The sequence below is a fragment of the Helianthus annuus genome, chromosome 3 (genome assembly GCF_002127325.2).
Source record: "Helianthus annuus cultivar XRQ/B chromosome 3, HanXRQr2.0-SUNRISE, whole genome shotgun sequence".
Lineage (NCBI taxonomy): Eukaryota > Viridiplantae > Streptophyta > Magnoliopsida > Asterales > Asteraceae > Helianthus > Helianthus annuus.
In genome coordinates this window covers 46997191-47023850 of record NC_035435.2, presented here as the reverse complement: position 1 = coordinate 47023850, position 26660 = coordinate 46997191, and the positions used below count along the sequence as shown (strand labels likewise).

General features: G+C 38.2%; 2 protein-coding genes across 2 annotated transcripts; both read left to right on the top strand.

The window, feature by feature from the left end:
- The first annotated feature begins 813 nt into the window (after nucleotides 1-813).
- Nucleotides 814-15435, top strand: LOC110931466. The gene is made up of 3 exons (XM_022174858.1): nucleotides 814-962; nucleotides 1101-1936; nucleotides 15323-15435. Exons 1-3 carry the CDS (start codon nucleotides 814-816, stop codon nucleotides 15433-15435), a joined length of 1098 nt encoding a protein of 365 aa, XP_022030550.1.
- A 9313-nt stretch (nucleotides 15436-24748) lies between these two features.
- LOC110931465 (histone-lysine N-methyltransferase, H3 lysine-79 specific-like) lies at nucleotides 24749-25851 on the top strand. Its single transcript, XM_022174857.1, has 3 exons — nucleotides 24749-25138; nucleotides 25218-25520; nucleotides 25564-25851. The coding sequence occupies exons 1-3, from the start codon at nucleotides 24749-24751 to the stop codon at nucleotides 25849-25851; spliced, it is 981 nt and encodes a 326-aa protein (XP_022030549.1).
- Nucleotides 25852-26660: the final 809 nt, after the last annotated feature.

The following is a 26660-nucleotide window of genomic DNA, read 5'->3' as shown; positions in this document are numbered from 1 at the left end:
TCACTTAAAACGACATGCGAATTCGGGTAAAATCAACAAAATAGTCAAAATAGCAAAGTTACAGGAGCTACCATAAGTTACGGTACCTACCGTAACTTACGGTAGAGAACAAATCGATACGGTGATTCACTACTGCCTTACGGCAGATATAATCATTCAGAGTCCACCGTAACTTACGGTGGGTACCGTAAGTTACAGTCGAGCCCAGAAAACTTTGAAGGTTTATTCTTTTTATCATTTTGATGTCGGTACTTGTTTTTATGTATTATATTAAGGTCAAAACTAATGTTGTTAGTGGATACTTACGGTGGATACTTTTTATCATTTTTATGTTTATTCTTTTTATCATTTTGATGTCGGTACTTGGAATGTAAACTTTTGTTAATCAACTTATGAATTTCTGAATTAGTCAGTGGTTGACTAATGTGTGGATTACTTTTAAACTGTGTTTGGAATTATGTTTTTAATTAGAGACCCTTTAGTTTAAATCGCTAAATTTATAATGAATTCAATTAGTGATTAGTCGGGTGTTAAAAGTTGGTAATCAGAGCTTAAGGTTGTCAACAAAGTGTTCGGTTCAAGCTTGATCGATCGTCCGGTAAGAATTAACTTATTATGTTAATAAATTATGTCTTATGTAAGAATGAGAAAGGAATTGATGTGCATGGGAAGAGTGTGTTAACACACTCAAACCCGGAAAGTGCATTAAATGTGAACGGTTAAAGCAAGTTGAGAACTTGGCTAAACCGAAACATATGAAGCAATGTTATGAATGAAATGTTTAATGTTTAATGTAAACATTTCAGTTTCAAGATGTCTGAAGGAAACGACGATGATCCGGTGCAAACAAGCACCGAACAAATGAAGGAGATGATTGCCGAGGAAGTAGGGAAGGCAATTGAAGGTAGCCTATCTGGGTTTATAGACAAAATTCAAAGCACGGTGTTGTCGCTTGTCAAAGAGTGAGTTAAAAGGTTGGAGGATAGTGTCAACCTAATAAAATAAAAATCGGGAGAACGCAAGGGGTGTTCGTACAAAGAATTCATGGCGTGAAAACCGCCAATCTATAATGGGTAAGTTGACCCGATAATTTGCCAAAGATGGTTGGGCGACATCGAAGGAGTGTTTGAAAGGACCCATTGTGATGAAAGCGACTTTGTTGCTTACGGAACGGGTCAGTTGAGAGGTCAAGCCAAAGATTGGTGGGACAATAAAAAGAATGAAATAGGAGCCGAAGCGGCGAAAACCATGACATGGGAAGAGTTTAAGACGCCGTTTCTTAAACATCATAGCCCCAAGGCGGTCATTAATAAAATCAAGGAAGAGTTCATGCAACTGAGGCATAAGGGCAAGACCATAGACAAGATCACGGCAATGTTTATGGACAAAATGAAGTTTAGTAGTGAGTTGGTGACGAATGAAGAACAGAAAATATACTACTACTATAACATATTGAGCGCTGAATATAGGGAGTTTATGACTCCTTCAAAATACGAGACCCTTACCGAAATCATAAACGTTGCTCGGGAAAGAGAAATTGAGTTGAAGAAACAAGTTGAAAGAGGTGAGCGAAGGGCGCAAGATGTGAACCCAAGCCCTACAAAGAAAGCCCGAACTGGAGAGTCGGGAAAGAAAGCGGATGTTAAAGGCGGGTCGCCAAGTTGCAAGGTATGTGGAAAGGGGCACAAAGATGAGTGCCGCTTCAAAGATAAGCCGTGTCCGATATGTGGGAAGACGGGGCACACCGCATCGCTATGTCCCGGAAAAGTTTCCGTCTGTTACAAATGTTATCAACCCGGTCATAAAAAGTCTGAATGCCCCGAGTTGGTTGGAAAGAGAGACACAAAAGAGTCTCCAACGGAAGCTCCAAAAGTGAAGGCTAGGTCCTTCCAACTTACAGCGGCTGAAGCAAAAGCAGAACCCAATGTGGTCTCAGGTATATTCACAATTAACTTAATTCCAGCACGTGTATTGTTTGATACGGGTGCGAATAAATCCTTCATTTCGCATGGATTTATTCAACATCCTTCATTTGTACTGACGAAATTATCTGTGCCCTTAGAAGTTGAAATAGGGGACAACAAAAGCTTTATAGTTTGTGATATTTGTCGAGGCTGTAAATTAAATATTGATGATGAGGAATATTTGATAGACCTAATCCTGATTTCAATGGGAGAATTTCAAATAGTTGTTGGGATGGATTGGCTATCTCAGCACCACGCAAAGATCGTGTGTTTTCGTAAGGAGATAAAGCTAATATCTCCTAGCGGAAAACACGTTACAATCTATGGCGAAAAAGGAGGCAACCCCATAATATGCTCAATGTTGAAAGCTCACAAGCTAATGAAGCAAGGATGCAAGGCATTCATGATACACGCAAATGAGTCCGAGAAAGAACCACTGAAGATTGAAGATGTACCGGTAGTACGAGACTATGAAGATGTGTTTCCGGAGGATTTACCTGGGATACCGCCTGAACGGGAAGTAGAGTTCGGGGTCGAATTGATTTCGGGCGCAAAACCCGTAGCAAAAGCACCATACCGACTCGCACCGTCGGAACTACAAGAGTTGATGTCCCAAATTCAAGACCTACTTGACAAGGGATTCATAAGGCCGAGTGTGTCTCCTTGGGGCGCACCGGTACTATTCGTGAAAAAGAAAGACGGAAGCATGCGCATGTGTATCGATTACCGGGAATTAAACAAACTCACGGTAAAGAATCGATACCCGCTTTCGAGGATAGATGATTTATTTGACCAATTACAAGGTGCGAACTGGTTTTCAATAATTGACCTTAGATCGGGGTATCACCAACTAAAGGTCAAGGAGGAAGATGTGCCGAAGGCGGCTTTCCGCACGCGATGCGGACATTACGAATTCCTCGTGATGTCGTTTGGGTTAACAAATGCACCCGTGGCTTTCATGGACCTCATGAACCGGGTTAGCAAACCGATGTTGGATAAGTCCGTCATCGTGTTTATCGATGATATTTTGGTGTACTCAAAAAGTGAAGCCGAACATGCGCACCACTTACAAGAGGTGCTAGAGACACTTAGACGAGAGAAGTTGTATGCGAAATTCTCTAAGTGTGCCTTTTGGTTACGAGAGGTGCAATTTCTTGGCCATATCATAAGTGCCGATGGAGTATTAGTAGACCCATCCAAGATCGAGGCCGTGTCAAAATGGAATTCCCCGAAGAACCCTTCGGAAATTAGAAGCTTTTTGGGGCTTGCGGGATACTATAGGAGATTCATTCAAGATTTCTCCAAGATTGCGTCGCCATTAACAAAGTTAACCCGGAAGGAGGAAAGGTTCATTTGGGATGTTGAACAAGAGAGAGCGCTTCGGACGCTAAAAGAGAAGTTAACTCAAGCTCCGGTATTAACGTTGCCGGACGGAGTTGAGGACTTAGTGGTCTATTCAGATGCCTCATTGTCGGGGCTCGGGTGTGTTTTGATGCAACGGGGCAAAGTTATAGCTTATGCCTCGAGACAATTGAAGATACACGAGAAGAAATATCCCACGCACGATCTCGAATTGGCTGCGGTGGTATTTGCATTAAAAATATGGAGGCACTATTTATATGGGGTAAAGTGCACCATATTCACCGATCACAAGAGCTTGAAATACTTCTTCGATCAGAAGGAGTTAAATATGCGACAAAGGCGATGGTTAGAAACGGTGAAAGATTTCGACTGTGAAATACACTATCACCCCGGAAGGGCAAACGTGGTGGCGGATGCCCTAAGCAGGAAGGCAGATTATCTCCCGATACGAGTACGATCATTGCAACTCATTGTGATCTCAGGCTTACTTGAACAAATCCGAGAGGCACAAGATGAAGCAGTAAAGACGGAAAACTGGAGAAACGAGAGGATTGTTGGCCAAGATAAAAATCTCGAAATAGGCAACCACGGTTTAAAAACACGTTTCAGTAGAATTTGGGTTCCTAAGACATGTGAAGTTAAAAAGCTTCTATTAGATGAGGCTCACAAGTCCCGTTATTCCATCCATCCGGAGGCGACCAAGATGTATAATGATTTAAAGCAAAACTATTGGTGGTCCGGGATGAAAAGAGACATTGTGAAATACGTGGAAAAGTGTTTGACCTGCTCGCAAGTCAAAGCGGAGCACCAGAAGCCATATGGTAAGTTGCAACCATTGGACATCCTAGTCTGGAAATGGGAACAAATCACCATGGATCTGTTGAGCAAATTGCCCAAAACCAACCGCGGGTTTGATGCTATATGGGTAGTCGTGGATAGATTGATGAAAAGTGCTCACTTTATTCCGATTCGTGAGACTTATACATCCGAGAAAACGTCAGAGGTATACACCAATGAAATCATAGCACGTCATGGGGTACCGATGTAGGATCGTTGTTGAACCCGAATGAGTCGATCAGAAGAGTTGTTTATCCAATTCAAAGGCGGAAGCAATGAATCAGACGCTCAAACTAATTATAATGCTTCTTTGATTGATTTAACAATGTTTACAACCTGAAAGCAATTTGGCAGTACTTCGTTACAAGTTCCAGATCCGTTGCCAAATGAACAAACATGCACCTATATATAGTAGTGACAGGTTCGCTTATATGGACATGTCCATATGAGCGGACCTATTAGCTTATGGTTCGCTTTTATGGACAATGTCCATATAAGCGGACCTACTTGCTAAACCACCCACTTTCATTTCTCGAACCTCATGCACTGGATATCCTATCCTATCCTATTCTATTACATGATACAAGACGAAGTCAATAGACGTAATGCACTAACAGACTCCCCCTCGAATATTGACGAAGTCTTCAGTGACTAATCTCTGTTATGCCACCTCCTCGGTCTTGATCATTTTGCCATCTCATTCAGATAGTAACAATGTAAGCATCCATCTCTCTTTCTCTTTGAACAACTTTACACTTTGACTTTTTCACCAGGATCTCATCACTGGCTCTATCATCAACAGCTTCATCAACAGTATCTTCATCATCAGCAGGCTCCCCCTCTCATCAAGCTTCCGTGCTTTTAGGGATCGACACCTAGCTTTCCATCTACAAGCTCATCCTCACTTTCAACTTGTCTTCAGACTCCCCCTCAGACTTTGCTTTCGGGATCGTAGTCTGGTACACTATCTGCAACACTCACACAGTTTATAAGTAACAACAATTTAAATCCATCAAAACAAATCTCTAATCCACTCCCCCTATCAACTAACTTTACAGATATGGCAGCGTTAAAGAATCCAACTCCCTCACAGTTTATAATCCAAGTTCAAGCTAATGACCTTGGAGATATCACAAACTGTTTTTGAAATTTTTGATTTTAATATCAAATTTCAAATTAATGAACTTGTTTTATTTTCAGAAACACAACCAGCTTACTTAGATTTTGAAACTCAGCATGTCAGACATCGGTTGTCAAAAATAACACAGAAGTCAAAATCTTTTTGTATTTTCTGAAAATATAAAGCAGTAAGAAATATGTACAAACATATTTACAGACAGTATTTTTGTTTTGAGTATGCGACAGAGGATCATATCAGTTTTTGACAAGTCACACGTACTGTTAAGCTTTAATTCATACTCAGAATTAAACAATTCACATAGACTGTTTCTAAATTCTCAACACAATTTTCAATCTATTCAGGATACGAATTAAATGTTTTAAAGACTTAACTCATTCATGTGTCCCACCTCTTGAATATACTCCCGTATCCAGAATCTCAAAATTCAGTCTTACAGATGATTATACTATAATGATGTCTGTACATAAATTAGGACATGCGAGAACTGAGGGATCTCAGGTCGATACTTCCGTATGCGAAGAGAGATATCAGTTTCGACTTTGGTATGTCCCCTTTAGAGGATCTTTTAGCTACAACAGATGATTATCAATTTTATTGTCTAATCAACTGAGGGCTAATGCTGTGTTTCAAGCATTTCAGGCAAATCATTATCCAAGGACTAGGTCAGAACTTCCGTTCAGCAGAAGTCCCGGAATAATACCCCAGACATCATCTAGTAGAAAAACCTAGTATATCAGAATACGAGACCTTTCAAACGAGATTTCAGGGGTTACCTATATATCCAAGTAGTGTTCCCCACAAATTTCGCAAGTTTGAAATTTTAGGTTTATATCCCGAATAAATCTACTAAATGTGCGAAAATCTATCAACACATCATCAGTAAAACCGTTTAACACTTTATACTATACCAATCTTTAGCGTACTGTAACTGTCTACTGATGTACTCTCATTTCCTCTTTTTACACAAAACTTAAATTTTTGAATTTTATCATGTTTTTGGCTTTCTCAAATTTTCTAATGTTTTTGTATTTTCTGACAATCTTTCTCCCCCTAAAATGCAAAATCATTAAAAGAAATTTGACAAACCGATACTGATAGCTTTGTCTCGCCATCCATGTTCTGCTAATCATGCACTGAATCATACTAAAAGCAGTAATTACCCCCATGATTTACAACACATTGATTTTTACAGTTTGAAAACCGTTTTCAATCTAATGAATGTAATCATGTTTGTTCAGCTGTGAGGGTTTCGGCGTATTCAATCAACACGTATTTTTGAAATTTTCTATTTTTGACAAAAATTAAAAACAAACATATTTTTGGTTTTTAATTTTCAAATTTTTAGGGTTTTGAAAATATTGTTTATTTATGTACAGAAAAACAAACAAACTCCCTGTTTCAACCAACACAGGGTCCAGCAGCCTCTTCCTCTTGTTGTGCCAGGCTGCTCCAACTTTCAATCTCACAGTCTTCAGTATTCTTGAGCACCTGCACATTCAACTAACTGAATTACTTGAACAATTTAGCCTAGGTCTGTTGGACCTTAGGCATTTCAACACAATAATTTTCATTCAGTGCTGGAAATTCTTTATCATTTTTCACAAAAACTTTCTCAATTTTAACTTCAACTTTCTCATCTTTTACCAAATCAACATGTTTCTTAACACTCCATGTTTGACCTTTCGGTGTACCACATGTACCACGTTTGTAAAAATGTGAATCTTTTTGAACACTTTGGTTTTGAACAACATTTTTTGGTTTCCAAAACTCTTGAGGTTTTGTCATATCAACTGATGTTTTCCAACTTTGTGTTGTTCTGAATCTGGGTGTGTGAGTATTCCAGGTCTGTCTTGAATCAAACCTGTTCTGGTTTGATTTCTAATTTTGATTCGAAGCAAACTTGTTTGTGTTCAACATCCAAGTTTGTTTTGAATCAAATCTGGTTGACCTTTGTCGCACATTCTCAGATTTTTGTTTCACAGCATCAATCTTCTTTTTGTCAACATCCACAGGTTTTAGATTTGGACACTTTCGTGCAAGATGTCCTTTTTTATCACATTTGAAACATGTTCTCATGGACACATCTTTGACCTGTGGTTGTTGCTTTTTCTTTTTAGCAAAGAACTCATCATTAGACTGTCGTCCAATTTTAAGTTCTTTCTCTTCAGCTAAACTGTTTCCTTGAACAAAACTCATTTTTGCCTGATAATTTGGCACTTCATTTTTCTTTCGATGCTGTTTCTTCTTATAACCCAACCCAGCCTTCATGTTTTTCTTCTTGAAACCAGATTTGTGATATGAACCTTTACGACTCTTACCGACAAACTTTGAAATCTCAGATTTCTCAATCTCAACCATTTTGAAAACTTTATCAACCTTTTCTGAAATCACATTCTGAATCGGGAAGACAACATCTAAGAATAATTTGTCTGATCCAATCATGGTATAAACCAATCCCTTTGAATCATCATTCAAATTTTTCTCGGATTTTGTGTTTTTCAGATATCCATCATGAAGATTTCCTTCATCTTCATCTTGTGATTCAGATTTACCTGTAACAATCGACTCTTCTTTCAACACTCTTTCAACGACTTTGCCTACCACCTCTGAATCATGAGAATCATCAGATTTGGAATAGGTTATGTCAATGTTGTCTGGCAATTGGTCTACCATGTTGAAAGCTTTTTCGACCTTTTCCTCATCATAAAATGCAAACTTTTCCGGTGGTGGAACTTGATGAAACTCTGAGCCAATGCCTTTCTTGTTTTGCTCAGACTCACCATCTCCCGGTTTTATATTGAAAATTCGTTCAAGCACATATGACGACACGTGGTAACTTTTTAACTTGTTATTATCCTGTTCTAAATCAGCAATCTGTCGCTTTAGCTTAGCAACATCTTCAATATAGGAATTAACAACATCTTGTTTTATAGCATACATTCGTTTAAGCTCTTTAGTTGTTTCAGAAAGATAATTCATTCTTGATTGAGCATATTTCATTTCATCTTTCACTTTATCATATGACTCTTTTGTAACATGATATGATAATTTCATTGAGTCATATTCCTTTTTCATTTCTTGACAAGCAATCTCTTTTTGTTCGCATTCATTTTTCATTTTCATAACATCTTCTTTTAAAACTTCATTTTCTTTTTCTAACTTTGTACATTTTCCTGAAAGTTTTTCATCATTTTCGTTAAAAACCTTTTCTTTTTCTAATATCTCTTTGCATTTTTCTTTGAAAATGTTTTCGATTTTTGTGAATTCAAGATCTCTTGTTCTGAATTGCTCATCTTTTTCAGTACAAGCTATGCACGGTTCCATGCATTTCTTGCACTGATCAACCAGTTTCAAGTTTTCAGAATCAGAATTTACCTCGGTGATTGGCACTTCGGTGTTTTCAGCAGTTTTTGTCTGCTTCTGATCAGCATCATCTTGCTTCTTTTCAACACTGACTTTCTCACCAGCTTCACCAGCTTCCAAATTCTCATTCTTTTCTTCTTTTTCTTCTTTCTTCACCTCTTTTTCAATCTGTTGTTCTTCAGTAACAGCTTTCTTAACCTCTTCATTCACCTTAACTTCTTCACTTTTGATTTCTTTTGCAGCTTCACTCACAGCAACCTTTTTCAAATCATTCACCATCTCTTCAACATTCTTCTTCATTCTCTCTTCATCCCTTTTTCTCAGACATGATAGCATGGTATATCTGATTTCCTTTTCAAGCCTTTTAGCATATGTGTCATCTCTCGTCACATTTTGATAATATTCGGCTCTCAAGGGGACAACAAGAAGAACATCATCAAAGATTATGTCTTTCTTTGGAACAACCGGTTCTCCTTCTCTGTTGTAGTAACATTCTCTCTTCTTATCCCATCTTCGACTGCTGACAGCACTCTCATATTCTTCCTGCATGTCATCCATTCTGTTGTACACCACGTTCCATTCTTTGTAAGTCTTCTCACTTAAAATATCTTCTCGAGTTTTCTCTTTAATTTCAACTTTTTCTTCACGGATTTCAGCAGTGTCTTTGTCTTTGTTTTCATCTTGAATCTCAGCAACAAAAACAAACTTTCTTTCCTCTGTTATAGCTCTCCCATGAGCTGTTTTACGAACATTCTCTAAACGATCTTCTTTTGGACAGATAGCAGACCAATCATAGCCTTCATCATCGTAAATTACAGCATAAGCTCTTGACTTTTCTTTCGGTTTATCTTCAATCAACTTTGGCTCTTCTCTGCTTCGATGGTAAATCGCCTTTCGATAATAATCATCGTTGAAAGGATGTTCATTTCCTTCAGCAACTTCAGAGTTTCTGCATTCTCTTTTGAAATGACCTTTTTGCTTGCATCTGAAGCAGGTCACTTTGGATTTGTCGAATCCAAGCTTTGTTGACGCACCTCCAAGCGATTGTTTTCCGGTAATCTCCATATACCTCTGAGCTCTGCGAATGTCAATGAGCTCCATCTCTTCCGGATGAATCTGGTCGTAGTCTTCTTTGGTCAACTCAGAGTTTCCAATTTTGCCAGCTACAAGACCTTCATATGACTCCAGAACCGATGCAAGAAAACTCATTTTCTGCTTCGCTGCATTAATGCTCATTGCGGGAGAATTCTTCAGTTTAAGAGCAATGTTGCACAGAATTTCTTCAGTTTCATCAGAACCTGTCTTTGAAGATGAATGATATCCAGAATGATGACTTGTTGACGTTGTTGGTGGTTCTTTCATCCTTTCACCACTAAATGCTGTTTTTGGTGAACCAACGCTTCTATCAGAAGAGACACTACCTTGGTAGTACAAACCAACATTCTGGTGATGTGAAGAACTAATCATCTTGTTCTGTTTCTGCAACTCCAAATCATGACTTTCAATCTTTTCGAACAAAACATCAAGAGCAATATTGTCATAAGAAGCATCATTTTTTAAGATAAAAACAAATGTTTGCCACTGATCAGCTCGTGGTAACGCTTCAATGACTTTATCAATAAGTTCCTCCCTCGTTTTATCAATTTTAAAACGTTCAAGTTCTATTTTAAGATGACAGAAAATCTCAATCATTTGTCTCACTGTCTCTCCTTTTATATTATCAAACAGATCAAATTCTTTTTTGAGTAAAGCAATTTTATTTTTTCTAATCTGTTTTCCCCCCTCCGCTTTAACTCTTAAAGCTTCCCAGACTGATTTTGAGGATCCATCATGAGTAAGCAAAGCAAATATACCATTTCTGATTGCTGTCTGGATCAAAGCAACCATTCTCTGTTCAGCTGCAAACTCAGATTTTTCTTCTCTGGAAAATTTCTTGAACGGTAGATCTTCGTTTTTGTCATCTTTTGGCCTTTCGTATCCGAACTCTAAGCAGAACCAGCTCTCATGTGCATATGCTTTTGCCCAGTTAATGAATCTTTCATTCCACCAAGTATAATCCTCAATGCTTTCAAGAGTAGGTGGTTTTGATTGCGTTCCATAGAAGTTATCATGCTTGATGTTCTCGTTGATGGCTTTCGTGATGGTCTTTGGTGTAACATTTGCAACCTCAGACGATTCGGATGTTAACGCGTTAAAAAACATGTTGTAAAACTCCTCACCATTGTTTGACATCTTTAATCACCTGAAAGCAAACAAACAAACTCAATCAGTTTAAACAGTATCAAGTTATCTGAAATACACTAATACTCGATTGTCGTGAAATGATCTTGACACGAAAATGTTCACTTTCAAGCGAAATATGACACACGGGCGAAATCAGATCGAACGTATGAGCGAAACCCAAGTTGACTAATGAGCGAAACTGGTTGGACAGATAAGCGAACCCTTTGATGACAAATAAGCGGATCTACTGAGCTTTGTCACTAAAAGCGGACCAATCAATTAACAGAAGAGCGAAACTAATTATGTCCGAATAAGCGGATCTAATTGTGTCCGAATAAGCGGAACTGCTCACTGTACGTATAAGCGGAACAACAATGTCCGTTCGAGCGAACCCTTTGAGCGGACCTATGTATTTTGAAGCGAAACTGGTGTCACAAAAGCGAACCTTACGAGCGGAACCTCAACAAAATGACCCAATAAGCGGACCTCTGGAGCGGAACTACAACAAATATTGTGACACTGAAGCAAACCTAGATGGTCATAAAAGCGGAACTACTTGTCTTTCGAGCGAACCTATCCACTGTCCGAATAAGCGGAACCACATCCGAAGGTTATTTTGTCCATTTTTAGATTGAATTTTGATATGAAACTTTCAAGGGTTTGTTATTATCCACTAATACACATTCTGTGAAAAATTTGGCCGATTTTAACCGTGGAAACTTGTCCAAATTGAAAAAGAAGGTGTAGAAGACAGAAAACAGATCCAATTGAGCTAAACTCTTCCTCTTGAGCTCTGATACCACTTGTAGGATCGTTGTTGAACCCGAATGAGTCGATCAGAAGAGTTGTTTATCCAATTCAAAGGCGGAATCAATGAATCAGACCCTCAAACTAATTATAATGCTTCTTTGATTGATTTAACAATGTTTACAACCTGAAAGCAATTTGGCAGTACTTCGTTACAAGTTCCAGATCCGTTGCCAAATGAACAAACATGCACCTATATATAGTAGTGACAGGTTCGCTTATATGGACATGTCCATATGAGCGGACCTATTAGCTTATGGTTCGCTTTTATGGACAATGTCCATATAAGCGGACCTACTTGCTAAACCACCCACTTTCGTTTCTCGAACCTCGTGCACTGGATATCCTATCCTATCCTATTCTATTACATGATACAAGACGAAGTCAATAGACGTAATGCACTAACAACCGATATCCATTATGTCAGACAGAGATACTCGGTTTACTTCAAATTTTTGGCGTGAATTCCAAGAACAAATAGGAACTAAACTATTCATTAGCACCGCTTACCATCCACAAACGGATGGGCAGAGTGAAAGAACAATACAAACGTTGGAGGATATGCTGCGTGCTTGCATTATTGACTTCGGGGGTAGTTGGGATGTCTATCTACCCTTGGTCGAATTTTCATATAACAATAGCTATCAAACGAGCATTAAAATGGCCCCGTATGAGATGTTATATGGTAGAAAGTGTCGAACTCCGGTATGTTGGGGAGAAGTGGGTCCACGAGGACTAGCACCTACGGATATAATCCGAAGCACTAATGAGAAAATTGAAGTGGTGCGAGCCCATTTGAAAGTGGCCCAAGATAGACAAAAGTCTTATGCCGACAAAAGACGAAGACCGATTGAGTTTCAGTTAGGTGATATGGTTATGCTAAAGGTGGAAAACTAAGCCCGAGGTTTATTGGGCCATTTAAAATCATTGAACGGGTTGGCAAGGTGGCTTATCGCCTAGAATTGCCAGAAGAATTGAATGGAATACATGGCACGTTTCACGTGTCGTAGTTGCGAAAGTGTCTAGCGGACGAAACAGCTTATGTCCATTATGATGATATCGAGGTGGACAATAGCCTGAATTATGCAGTGAGACCGGTGGAGATTTTAGATCGAAATGTCAAACATCTGCGAAACAAACAAATCGATCAAGTCAAGGTCAAGTGGGAGCATCGGAAAGGTTCGGACACTACATGGGAGTCCGAAGAAGAAATGAGACGTCTCTACCCTACATTGTTCGGTACGTACCTTGGTTTCGGGGACGAAACCCTTTTAAGGGGGGTGGACTTCTAACATCCTGAAAATACAAAACTCTTAAATTCCAATCATATTACTAATAAATTAGTAAAATAAAATAACTAGGGATGGGACTAACCTAGTTAGTTAATTACCTATGAGTAGTAAGAGTTAAAACATGAGAAAAACTAAAGTTGAGGGACCAATTGTGTTTAAATGTAAACTAGGAATACTAAAACATAACAATTAACTCATAACACCATTGTCTGGTGTTGTTGAGATTGACCAGGAGACAGGGGCGAACCCAAGCTCCCCTTCAAACCCTAGACTCCCTTAAATCATACAAATTGAAGGTCAAGATCTGTCCCAAATCGAAATTCAAGCTGAGATTAGTGATCCTCATCACAAGAGGATTACAAGGTATGTAAAATTTGATGAAAACTCTCAACTTGAAATTCTCATGAAATTGAGAATTTCTGAAATTTATGGTTGCATGTTGGTTTTATGATGAATTAAGAACCCCATAGTGTCAAAGGACAAACACTAGTCGATTACTTGATGAAATTGTGCTTAATTTGTGTAAAATTCATAATCACCACCTAAAGTGATAAGTGGGTTTTGTGAAACTTGATAAACACTAGGATTATAGTGGTTGTTCTAGTGTAATTGAAACTTTGTTAAGTGAATCCAGAATTATAGAAGTTAATATTCATGATTGATAGTTGGATTGTTGAAAATCAGGGCTATATGACAAGCTATGAACTTGTTAATAAATCATGTAAAATTCTGCCCATAAAGTGTTTGCATAAATGCCTCAAAGAAGGCTTAAAACTGAGAATTTAAGTTAAAACGCATAATTACGATGTTTCAGAAAATTATGCGATATGTGATTTAAAGAGAGTTCTAAATATGCCATAATTGAACTCTATAGGAAAGGACACCGGAGCATCAAGCGGACAAGCCGGTGGCAACTTGCGTTTGAAGGGTCCACTTTGAAGGTATGTAACTTGACTCGTTACGTTAAACAAACTATTGTTAAATTATGCGAAGCCTCGTCGTAGGTAGTTATGGTGTCGATTGTAGCGACCAAGATCGTTTCTTGAATTAATAGGCTAAGAGTGACAAGAAACTGTTTGGTAGTCATCATATTAGAGGATTCCACAAGATGAGCCAAACAGGTCGAATTGTTGTGTAAATTGTTGTAACAGTGATCTTGAGAGTCAAAATGGCGATGACAATCACAAGAGCATTAAACCATCTGATTGGTAAAGAAATGCGAGTGATAATAAGCCTCAGAGATTGGGTATAAAGGGCCATAAATTTACTAGCCAAATGGTAGCTAAATGTGTGAAGTTGAAATGGGTCGAATAATTTCATAAGCGACTTTTAGTTGTTCAGCCCGTAGGATAAACTTTTGGTATGAAGATTGAAATAGGCACGTTGATAACTAATTTACAGGCATATAGGAAAAAGAATCACTTAAAACGACATGCGAATTCGGGTAAAATCAACAAAATAGTCAAAATAGCAAAGTTACAGGAGCTACCGTAAGTTACGATACCTACCGCAACTTACGGTAGAGAACAAATCGATACGGTGATTCACTACTGCCTTACGGCAGATAGAATCATTCAGAGTCCACCGTAACTTACGGTGGGTACCGTAAGTTACGGTGGAGCCCAGAAAACTTTGAAGGTTTATTCTTTTTCCCATTTTGATGTCGGTACTTGTTTTTATGTATTATATTAAGGTCAAAACTAATGTTTTTAGTGGATATGACCCCAGGTAATGAACTGGATCTTACGGATGGCGGTCAAGCTAGATGCTGAAGAACCGAACACTCACTTTTGAGCTTCCGCGTTAAATTAACTTTGATAAACAACGTTTTGGAATGTAAACTTTTGTTAATCAACTTATGAATTTCTGAATTAGTCAGTGGTTGACTAATGTGTGGATTACTTTTAAACTATGTTTGGAATTATTTTTTTAATTAGACACCCTTTAGTTTAAATCGCTAAATTTATAATGAATTCAAGTAGTGATTAGTCGGGTGTTACAGTTCTCCACCATTCAACGGGGACAAACCCCCTGGACGCCGCCGCCGCACAGGGGGTGGGTGTGGTGTCTGAAAGTTTGCCAAGTTGTATCAGTCGACGTCATCGCCGGTTCCGGCGGCGGATAGGGTTTTGTTCCCGGTGGTTGTACCAGCCGACGCCATCAGGTAGTTTCTGTGTTTTTTTTTTCATGTTTTCAAAGACCAGATCTTCTGGTTGTTTTTCATGTTTTCAAAGACCAGTTCTTTTGAAAGTTTTGAATCTGGAAAAAAAATTTTGAGTTTCTTGGGGGTTTCTTTGATTTTTGTGGGTTTGATCTGTTGATTCTGTTGATAGGTGTGGAATCAACTATTGATATGTTGATTCTATTTTGTGGTGGTGCATTTTGTGGTGGTGCAGTTTGTGGTGGTGCGGTTTGTGGTGGTGCGGTTTGTGGTGGTGGCGACTGAGCCGGCACGTTCTTTCTCCGACGAGAGAGATCGAGGTTTTGTGGTGGTCGATTTATGATGTTGCAACGGAGGTGTGGCGGTGGGTTTGGTGGTGTGGCAGTGGGTTTGGTGGTGTGGCGGTGGTTTTGGTGGTGTATGGCAGTGGTTGATGTCGACGGCTCCGATGTCTGGGTTTTGAGGCCGACGGCTCCGATGTGCGGTGGGTGTGGTGGTGTGGCGGTGGGGTGTGGTGGTGTGGCAGTGGGTTTGGTGGTGTGGCGGTGGGTTTCGTGGGTTTTGATTTGTGTTCTTTTGAATCTGTAGGTTTTGATATGTTGGCTGTGGGCGGCGATGATGAAAAAAAAACGCCGATTTTGATGACGATGGCGCGGCAAGTACGGCGGAGGGTAGGTTTTTAAACCTGCAACCCCTCTTTTGCAGCCTTTTGATTATCGGTTAATCTGAGCCAAACCTTGTTTTTTTTTCGAGATAGACTTTGTTTTGATGTTGTTGGTTTTTAATTTTTCCCCCCTAGTCGATGATGATAACGATATATCTGAGACATCTCCCGAGTTTGCGATTTCTGGGTGCGTTCGTTTTTGCGTAAAGAAGTTTTTGTAAAAAAAATTAACCCGTAAAATTTTTAACGTAAAACGTAAAAAACTTAAAAAGTTTTATGTAAAATGTAAAAAGTTTTCACGTAAAACGTACAACGTAAAAAGTTTTTCGTAAAACGTAAAACGTAAAAAATTTTAAAGTAAAACATGAAACGTAAAAAGTTTTACGTAAAAACGTAAAACGTAAAAAGTTTTACGTAAAACGTAAAAAAGTTTTTCGTAAAACGTAAAATGTAAAAAGTTTTTCGTAAAACGTAAAACATAAAAAGTAAAAAGTTTAACGTAATACGTAAAAAGTTTAACGTAGAACGTAAAAAGTTTAAAAGGTTTAACGTAAAACGTAAAATATAAAACGTAAACCTTTTTCTACGTAAGTTGTAAAACGTAAAAAACCATGTGATAAAACGGCGCCTAAACAAGGGGCGTGAATGTGGCGCATAAAAACGCCGCGAAAAAAAACGGGACGTAAAAAATTCTGCGTTAAAACGGGACGTAAAAACGGCGCGTTAAAAAATGACGCTTGAAAAAGTCGAGCGTAAAAAACGGCGTGAAAAAACGACCCATTAAAAAACGATACGTTAAAAATCCGGGCGTAAAAACGGCGTGCAAAAACCGTCGCGCAAAAAAAAATTGCTTTTGTTAAAAAATTTTGAATTGAAAAATGTTTTTAATAAAAAAAATCTTTTTAAAAAATAAAAAGTAATATAATAAAACTAAAAAGTATATAATAAAACAAAAAAAAGTAATAAAAAATAATAAAGGCAAAAAGACAAAAAAAGTGTTATTTTACTAAACTACCATTTTGGATTAAAATATTAAAGATATAATAAGACAAAATGTATTTAATATTAATTTTTGTTACTTTCAATCTTATCCATCCATCTTATTGATCCAAAGGCTAGAAAGTGGTTCTCATGGTTGTTACAACTAGAGGTGGTTTTCATTTTAGGGATCCCCTATATATATATATATAGAGAAAGTATAATGTACATTACGGCTTAACCTACAAAACGTACGCGACCAAATTACGCAAGTGCATTCGAAAATCATGCAAGTTATAAATGGAAACCTAATCACGCATGGGAGTAGGTTTTGTGCATTATTACGCATACATGTATGTAATCACGCATGGGTATTTTGTTCAATATATAATCACGCATGTTATAAACTTAATCACGCATATTGTTAAGTCGTCGCGTACGTTATGTACGTTAAGCAGTTTTGTACGTTAACCTTTCTATATATATATATATAGAGAGAGAGAGAGAGAGAAAGTATAATGTACTTCACGCCTTAACGTACATTAACGTACTTCACAAAATATATAACATGCGTAATAATTTTTTTGACCAAAATAATGTGCGTGATTTTGGATCTCATGTGTGATTATGTGGTCCCATGCGTGATTATGTGGTCCCATGCGTGATTATACCCCTGATCCAACGGTTACCATTGTCTCCTACGTGAAGTATGATAAGCCGTGAAGTATGTTAACCTTTCTCTCTCTCTCTATATATATATATATAGGGGATGGTTCAAATGAAAACCACTTTTATTGTGAAAACTTGAAAACTAACTAAAAAAAGCCTAAAAAACACTCAAAAAATTTTTTTTTCAATTTTTTTATAAAAATCGCTAGTTTTTATATATATAAAAAAACTTTTTTTCAAAAAAAAAAATTGTTTAGTGCACATGTGTAATACTACACATGTGTATAGTGCACATATGTAATAATACACATGTGTAGTATTACACATGTGCACTACACAAATTTTTTTTTTAATTTTTTTTTATATTAAAAAACCTGCGAAATTTGTTTTGCAAAAAAATAATAAATAAAAAAAAATTTATGTTTTTTTGGCTTTTTTAATTAGTTTTCGAGTTTTCACAATAACTATTGGTTTTCATTTGAACCTTCCCCTATATATATATATACACACTCTAGTTGTAAAAACCGCGAGAACCACTCTCAGCCAATCAGATTATGCCAACTAAAAGGGTATTTTGGTCTTTTACCTCAAATGTCAAATCCCCCCCTCTCTCTCTCCATTTAATGCTTGCCTCTCTCCTCCTTTTTTTATTTCCATCCGTCTCTCTCCTAATTTCTTCAAAAAGTGAGTTTCGTTTTCCCTCCCACACTTTTCTCTACAGATCTAAACACACACCTAGAAACCTTATCCTCACTTTCATATTATCTTCAAAACACACAACAACAATAGCAACTCTCACTCCCTCCCTCTCGATTTCCTGTCCAGGCAAGCACGTCGGCCGGCTACCGGCCGTATTACCGGCAACGGTACCTCCGGCTTCTCTAGCGAACACCCCTCAACTTCCCTTCTCATACCCTATCATACCCATATACCTCAGATTCACGGCAGCGGCGGTGGTTGTGGTTGTGAATTCAAACTCCGACAGCCGCGTTTCTCGGAGACCGACACAAAAGCCGGCAACAGAATGGCAGCGGCGGCGGGTGAAAGAGAAGACGGCGGAGACGCCGATTTTTCCGGTGACTGCTCATCGGCGGAGGTGGCACATCTTGTTCTGGCGAGATCAACGACAGCCGCAGATGTTGAAGATTGACGATAAAAAGAGGGTGCTGATGTTGAAGGTACTCGACGGTGATAACAGTCGCCGGAGCCACGCCATTCCAAACACGGGTCAGGTTTGTTTGGTTCATATTAAACTCGAGTTCGGGTGTTTCACTTCAAAGTGTGGATTCGGGATTTTGTTTCGGGTCATGTCAGAATTGTTACAGCTCGGGTAATCTTTGAGAGCTTCGGGCCTTTTTGGGTCAAGTTCAGGTTCGGGTGAAGTCCAATCAAACTAGGTCAGAGTTGGTTCAACGAGTCGGGTTAGATTAGTCATGGGTTCAGGTCAACAAAGTCAACCTTAGTCAACGGCTCGGTTAACTGTGATCAACGGCTTCGGTTCAGGTCTCGGCGCGATTTATTTCGTTATTTTTATAGTTCTATTTATTTTCGTGAAAACGAGCTCGAACCGATTCGATTAAAGTATAGTTACGTTTTGATATAGTTGACAAAAAATTGATATTGTGATTGATTATTGAATTTTGAAAATTATAACGACAACTTGTGTTGTCGGGGCGTCCAAAAACAGAGGAAACTCTGCACAAATTTTTTTGTAACGTAAAAGGTAAACTTTTTAATGTAAAACGTAAAACGTGGAACGTAAATTTTTTAACGAAAAAACGTAAACTTTTTAACGTAAAACGTAAACTATTTAAGATAAAACGTAAAACGTAAATTTTTAACGTAAAACGTAAAACATAAACTTTTTAACGTAAAACGTAAAATGTAAACTTTTTAACGTAAAACGTAAACTTTTTAACATAAAACGTAAAACGTAAACTTTTTAACGTAAAACGTAAACTTTTTTAACGTAAAACATAAAAAGTTTAACGTAAAATGTAAAACGTAAAAAGTTTTACGTAAAATGTAAAAAGTTTAACGTAAAACGTAAAAAATTTAAAAAGTTTAACGTAAAACGTGAAACGTAAACTTTTTTAACGTAAAAGGTAAACTTTTATGCAAAAACTATTTAACGTAAAACGTAAAACTGTTTCAACGTAAATTGTAAAACGTAAAAAACCGTGTGATAAAACGGCGCCTAAACAAGGGGCGTGAATACGGGGCATAAAAACGCCGCGAAAAAAACGCAACGTAAAAAACGCCGCATTAAAACGGGACGTAAAAAACGGCGCGTTAAAAAAACGAAGCTTAAAAAGCCGAGCATAAAAAATGGCGTGCAAAAACGACGCGTTAAAAACGATGCGTGAAAAAGCCGGGAATAAAAACGACGTGCAAAAACCGGCGCGCAAAGAAAATTGTTTTGTTAAAAAAATTTGGATTTAAAAATGCTTTTAAATGTATATATATATATATATATATATATATATATATATATATATATATATATATATATTATATAGGGTCAGGATTTAGGGAGAACAGGTGAAAGTGTGAGAACGGTGAGAATGATTATGGATCGTCAGATCAAAACAGTCTATGGACTAGATGGCGCGGTGGCGTTTTCGTAAATAACATAAACTTTTTAAAGGGGGTGCGCTTCCATAAGGGCAAAAAGGTAAATGTTCATCTACAAAACACATCAAAGCGTGACCGAAACATATATATACTTCCTAGAGAACCACCCCAAAACCAACGTAAAACGCGAAAACCCTAGAAAACGCGAAACAACAAAAACTATGGCGTCGAAAAATCAAACCAGATCCAGAGGCAAAAAACATAGTGAGTTAACTTCGATTTACATTGTGCTAGTTTATGCTGCTTTTGGCGTTCTAATTTTAACAATAAATTTGCAGTTTCTACAAGTGTGGAAGGGGAAGGGTCATCTGCTCCAAAATGCCAAAAACCCAACGAGCAACGAAAGAAGACAACAAGAGGACATGGTATAGAATGATACTTTTCGTGATGTAAAAATACACTTTGATACTTTGTTGCCAAAATTTGTATCGTTTGTTTAACAATGTATGAGAACGAAATTTTACATATATGTCATTCTCTTATTGAAAAAAAACATATATCATTTGTGTGTTACTAAACGCCACAAACATGTATCCTTTAATAGCTTTGTTACTAAACGCCAAAACATGTATGGTTTGTGTCACACCCCAACGGATGGCGGAATCATCGGGGCGCGGCACTGAGCGAAACAGATTGTCCAGAAGTTTCCATAACAATTATCATTACTATTCGATTTAAATAATACGTCCCATACCATATCTCAAACAACAAATAAATTATTACAGACAAAAATCCAGGCAAATATTCTGTTCCGACAACTCAGATTTAAATAAAAAGCAATTGTTTATCTGCTTCTAGAGACCCTTAATTTGACTACTACAGACAACTATTTGTTGGGCTCTAGAGCTTTATTCTAGCCTCGCTTTCCTAGCAGATAAGCATCTTAAGCACCTGTCACATACGTTAAAATAAAAGTCAATACATAAAATGTAAAGGTGAGCATACAAGTTTGATAGTAGCATAATAGAGTCGAAATAGTTTATGCATAACCAGCACGTACATAGAGGAAAACGAAGCATGTTAATTATCGACATGGATCTATCGATACCAATGTCTACGGGTTGACTGCCCGAGGCAGTTCGCAATACATGATTACCACCGTAACCCATGCAAGTAACTGTCCTTAACAACCCTCGTGTGAACGGTTGCTGAGTCGAAACTATAGTACTATCATTGTTAAGGCAGGTAGATAGCATTCCATGTGTAAACATAACAACAAGTATTCATTTAGTCACGTAATACATGAGATAACGGTTAGCGTATAAAATATTGCGTAGTGTGTTCGATTGTGATTTATAATAAGTAACGTATGTAACACCCAAAAGCGCTAAAGCAAAAAGGGTTCGAGTATACTCACAGCGATTGATGGATTGAAGGGAGCGCTTGAGAGTAGGGTTAGCCTGAATAGTTTGATAGCATAATGATAAGCAACGCGTAAAACGGAAAACAAGTGTTGGAGAGTCGGACAGCTGGTCGATCGGACGGTAGTCCTTTCAAACGGCTGACCATTCGGTTGATAGTCCGTTCGGACAGTTGTCCGGTCGGACGGGATTCCGATCGGATGGCTGTTCGAGTGGATTGTTTCTTCTTTTGAGTAGGATGTGTTTGTGTATGATGGTTTGACTTTTGAAGTTTTTGTTGTAGCATTTGAAAACATTGAAGTATCTTTACTTTTTAGGTCGGTCGGTCGGACGGTCGTTCGATCGGCCGGCAACCCGATCGGCTAGGTACTTTTAGCAAAACAAGTTCTCAGCAGGCTGTCACCTGATTGGACGGCTGTTCGTTCGGGTGGCACTCCTAGTGCATCGAACATGTTGAAAACTTCGATTAAGTGTTGAGGTCAAGTATCTCATGATCCGAAGAGTAATCCAATCGGACGGTAGTCCGATCGAATAGCAGTTCGTTCAATACTCAACTTCAAGGAATAAATTGATTAAGTGTGGGACCATGTGCTAGCCGATCGGCTGGCCAGTCGATCGGCTGACTGTCTGATCGGCTGGCTGTCCGTTCAGACAGCAGTCCGATCAGTCAGCACTCTGACCTGATCAGCCTGTTCGTCTATCACTTGGTCGTTCTGATTGTTTGTCGTTTTATTGAGGTATTTTGACAACGAGTCGAACCATAGAACCATCGTCTTTACTTGGTTCCCCGGATCGGGCATGAATCACCCAAATCCGGTCGGTGAACTGTTCAAGACGTAGTTTAACGTTCAACCCGAAATCGGTGAACCTCGTGGGTAGAATCTGGATCTTGAGCCATCAACCATCGGAATGATTAGCAAGTCGACACAAGCTCCATTTCTATCGGTTAGAAGGCATTGAGTGTAAAAGAGTTGAAAGAAAGTTGGAAAATCCATCTTTCAATCCTTTTCACCGTGTTCATGTTTAGATCTATGAAAGATCTTTGTTTGTTTATGTGGAAATCGACTAGATCCAAGTGATTCTTGGTGGATTAAGGCCAAAACATGAAGTTCTTCAAGAACACCATGATGACATCATCCTAGAACACTTGAATCTTAATGATTTCACGGTTAGAAATCAAGATTTGAAAGATAGAAAGGTGTAGGAGTGCGTGTAGATCAAGAAAGTACAAGATTTAGGACGAAATCTTACCAGAATTGAGAGAAATCTGAGAAAATGATGAGCTAAGCGGGCTGGTCGGACAGAGGTTTCCAAAAGTGGAAAGGATGACAATGACAGGGGTATTTATAGGATGCCAAATGAGGAAAGGGCTGGCCGATCGGTCGGTCAGCACGATCAGACAGCTTATCTGATCGGACAGTAGTCTGATCGGCTAGTTGTTCGATCGGCAGGTATCCTGATCGATCAGTGCCTGATTTGAGTGTTCGGCGTGACGATTTTTGATATTTCGATTTGCGATTTATGATAATACGATAGAGTTTCCTATTCAAATTACTTTCAATCCCAAATACTATATCTACATACAAGCATCTATATCTCGCGCTATCTCTTCTCCACTAATTTTCATAATTCGATTTCGATTGAGTTCGCTTGCGTTTCGATTGATCACCACTTATATAACATAAATAAACATGCACAAGTAACACATAAGGCACACACACACGTATAATAACAACCAAAGTCGCATAATTCGGGTTTCGAGTTTGATGATGATTAGATTAGATTAGTTCGATTAGCGTTTACTTAACTTTATCGCATTGTTACTTCCTATTATTCACAGTCGTAAAGCGGTTCGCAGCGATAAACATTCGATTGCTTCGATTGTAATTAATTACTCCACATAATACAACTAACGTAAAAATACATAAAATAGACTAATTACAGACAAAGAAGTCAAAACAGTAATTGAGCAAGGAGTGACAGATCGCAATTAGCGATCTTTTCTTCCTTTGACTTCAATCTTGACTTTGACTTTTGGAAACACGGGGTGTTACAGTTTGTGTTATAAACGCCATTTAACTGTTATTGTCTTATTCAACATCTATCATCTGATATTGATTTATAAAATGCCATACATGTAACACTATGTTATTAAACGCCATAAAATAAAACGCCATGAAATCATTTTTATAGGCGAAGAGAGGTTAAGATTGAGAATAAATGTCCACACTGGAAAGGCCCAAAACGCCAATAAGAGGAAGGCATTAAGTCAGAATGTTGAGGTTGAGGAAGAACCATATCATGAGTTCAGTGGGGCTAGGGTCTTGTCAAGAGTAAAACCTACAAACTTGACTAGTTGGTTTATGAATCTAAACCAAAATCAAAGACAAGCAGTACACCAGATGGGGTTTGGTGCTACACTAAGGTTGAAAAAAGACACCGTACCGACAATGCTTGGGTACTGGTTGGTTAAAAATTACAATGAAAAGACAATCACCCTACACGTTGGCAACAATACCATACATATGAATGAAGAATTGATAAACTCTTTAATGTGTATACCTAATGGAAGGGTGCCCATGAACATGAAAAAAAGACCAACAACTAAAGACCAGGTGGTGGCTGAGTGGAAGCATAGTTCCAAGGGTTGGGCTGGGTTAACAGACCAAGTGTGAAGCTATACTTTGAAAACGTTTTTCCTGTGATGCATGGCTTTGGGAGAGACTTCTGCCTAAATTTCCTTGTAGCATTCTTCACTATAACGGGGCATGCAAGTGATAATGCAATCGTCAACAAACAATTCTTGCACAACGTTACACCAGACGTTCAAATAAACCAATGAACTGGTGTAGTTATATCATCCAATGCTTGCAACACGCCAAAACCGCATGGTCTCCAATCAAATAAACCAAATGAACTGGTGTAGTTATATCATCCAATGCTTGCAACACGCCAAAACCGCATGGTCTCCAAAAAAGCACTACACAGGGCCACTAATCATACTTGCGGTAAGAATAAAATTTCCCTATATAACATATATCATTTGTGTGTCATTAAAACACCAAAAAATATATGTCATTTGGAAAATCTATTTTGTCACAGCTTGCCTTGGTGAACGATGCTTGCAATAGGAAAAAAATGGGACCGAAAAGAAGGATACCCAATTGAGTGGGTTACAACAGATATTCTTGACTTATTTGAGAGTGCAATGGCAAAACGCCTTGTTGGCAATGAAGTAAAAAAGGAAAACAGTCAAAAAGGCTAAGGAAGGCAAACCCAAAAAAACAAGAAAATGCAGGTTGTTGTTGATGATGAAGCTGATGATGACGATGTTGAGAATGAAGATGAAGATGATGTTCACAACGTTGATAAGCATGCTGATAACGATGATGATGATGAGTTTGATGATGATGATGGTTTTGATCGTGATGATCATTATGATTATATGGGGCTCCACCCTGTTGTGCAAAACGCCCTCTACATCAATGATGAGAATCAAAATGAGAATGAAGATAATGAGGATGAAGATGCTTCGCTTCAAAGGATGGTGAATGAGGATAGAGAAAGCTGGGAAATGATGTTTGAATATTATGCATCAGGGAACCATGCTCTTGTCAGAGGAGTAACACAGTATGACAACATTTTTGCTCACGAAGAAGAACAAAACAATGAACCAGAAGAGGTATGCTGTTCAAATAATAAATTTAAAAAAAAACCACAAAACACCATGATCAACAAAATCCCTTTTTTTAATTTAACAGGAAATGGTTGATAAATTGGATGGGGCATACAAAGAATTAGAAGACTGTTACAATAAACTGAGCACATTGTTAAAACAGTCAAAGACTGAATACCCAAATAGCCTCCTGGTACACATTAAATACTCACAATGTATGACATTGTTGGAGAACATCTCAAAATTTGTTGATGAAAACGCCAAAGAAGTGCCAGCTGAAAGAGAGGAAGGTAAACATGAAACTGAGGTTGAAAATGAGGTGGTACTAGGAGGTGAAAATGAAGAAGAAGGGGAAAAGGAGATGGCTGGAATAGAAAACGTCATTGAAGTGCAAAAAATTGATGAAAACGCCAAAGAATTTGAAAATGAAGAAGAAGGATAAGGAGGAGGTGAAACTGAAGAAGAAGGGGAGAAGGAGATGGCTGGAATTGAAAACGCCATTGAAGTGGAAACAGTTGATGAAAACGTCATTGAAGTGGAAAGAGTTCATGAAAACGCCATTGAAGTTGAAAATGAAGGAAAAGGAGAAGGAGAAGGAGAAGGAGAAGGAAAAGGGGAATGAGAAGGAAAAGAAGAAGAGGAAAGGGTGTCGGAAGGGAATGGTGAAGGGGATGGAGAAGGAGAAGGAGAAGGGAAAGGAGAAGGGGAAACGAGAGTAGAAAACGAAAGGGATATGGCCGGAGAACAAAACGTCGAACCCTCGACTGCTACAACAGCCCCCATATATGATGATATGAGGATACTATATTATTAGTTGGAGATATAAATGAAAATGATATTGAGAGATGGAGTTGTGATTTCAAGACACTTGAATATCACATTTCGAGATACAATGGGAAAAAATAATTAAAAGGAATATGGCAGAGATTTTGAAGCTGCCACGACAAGATCTAAAACAAATTATTGATATAAAAGAAGGTCTTGATAATTCAAGGATGGTGGATGAAGTGATTAAAGAAACAAAAAAAACATCTGCAACTTTCTGAAGAGACCCCAAAATGCCTGTATTTGATAAGATACCAAACGTCCCCACGACAGAAACACAATACAGTCAAGCATTCATTACTGAACTAGAAAAAACTGAAGGGGAGATGGTAAACAAAAGTGTTGACCAACAAGGTGTAGTGTTTGATAAAACGCCATATGAGCAGCCACTATCTACAGCTGGGAAAAACCTTTGAAAACTTTTGAAGAGGAAGAGACACCCAATAAACCATAAGATGAAAACGTCATCAACACATCACCACCAAAAACGCCAAACAGGTCAAATGTGCAGGAGAAAGGTGATGAGGATAAAACTCCAGACATCACAAAGTTGATGCAAGAAAATACAACTTTAAACCTGCCTAGTGATGAAAAAGCTGATAAAGATGATGAAGAAGATAAAAATATAAACAAAAAGACTATGGCTGAAGAGGAGAAGAGAGATAAGAAATTGAGCAGGGCATGTTTGTCACCTTATGTAAGG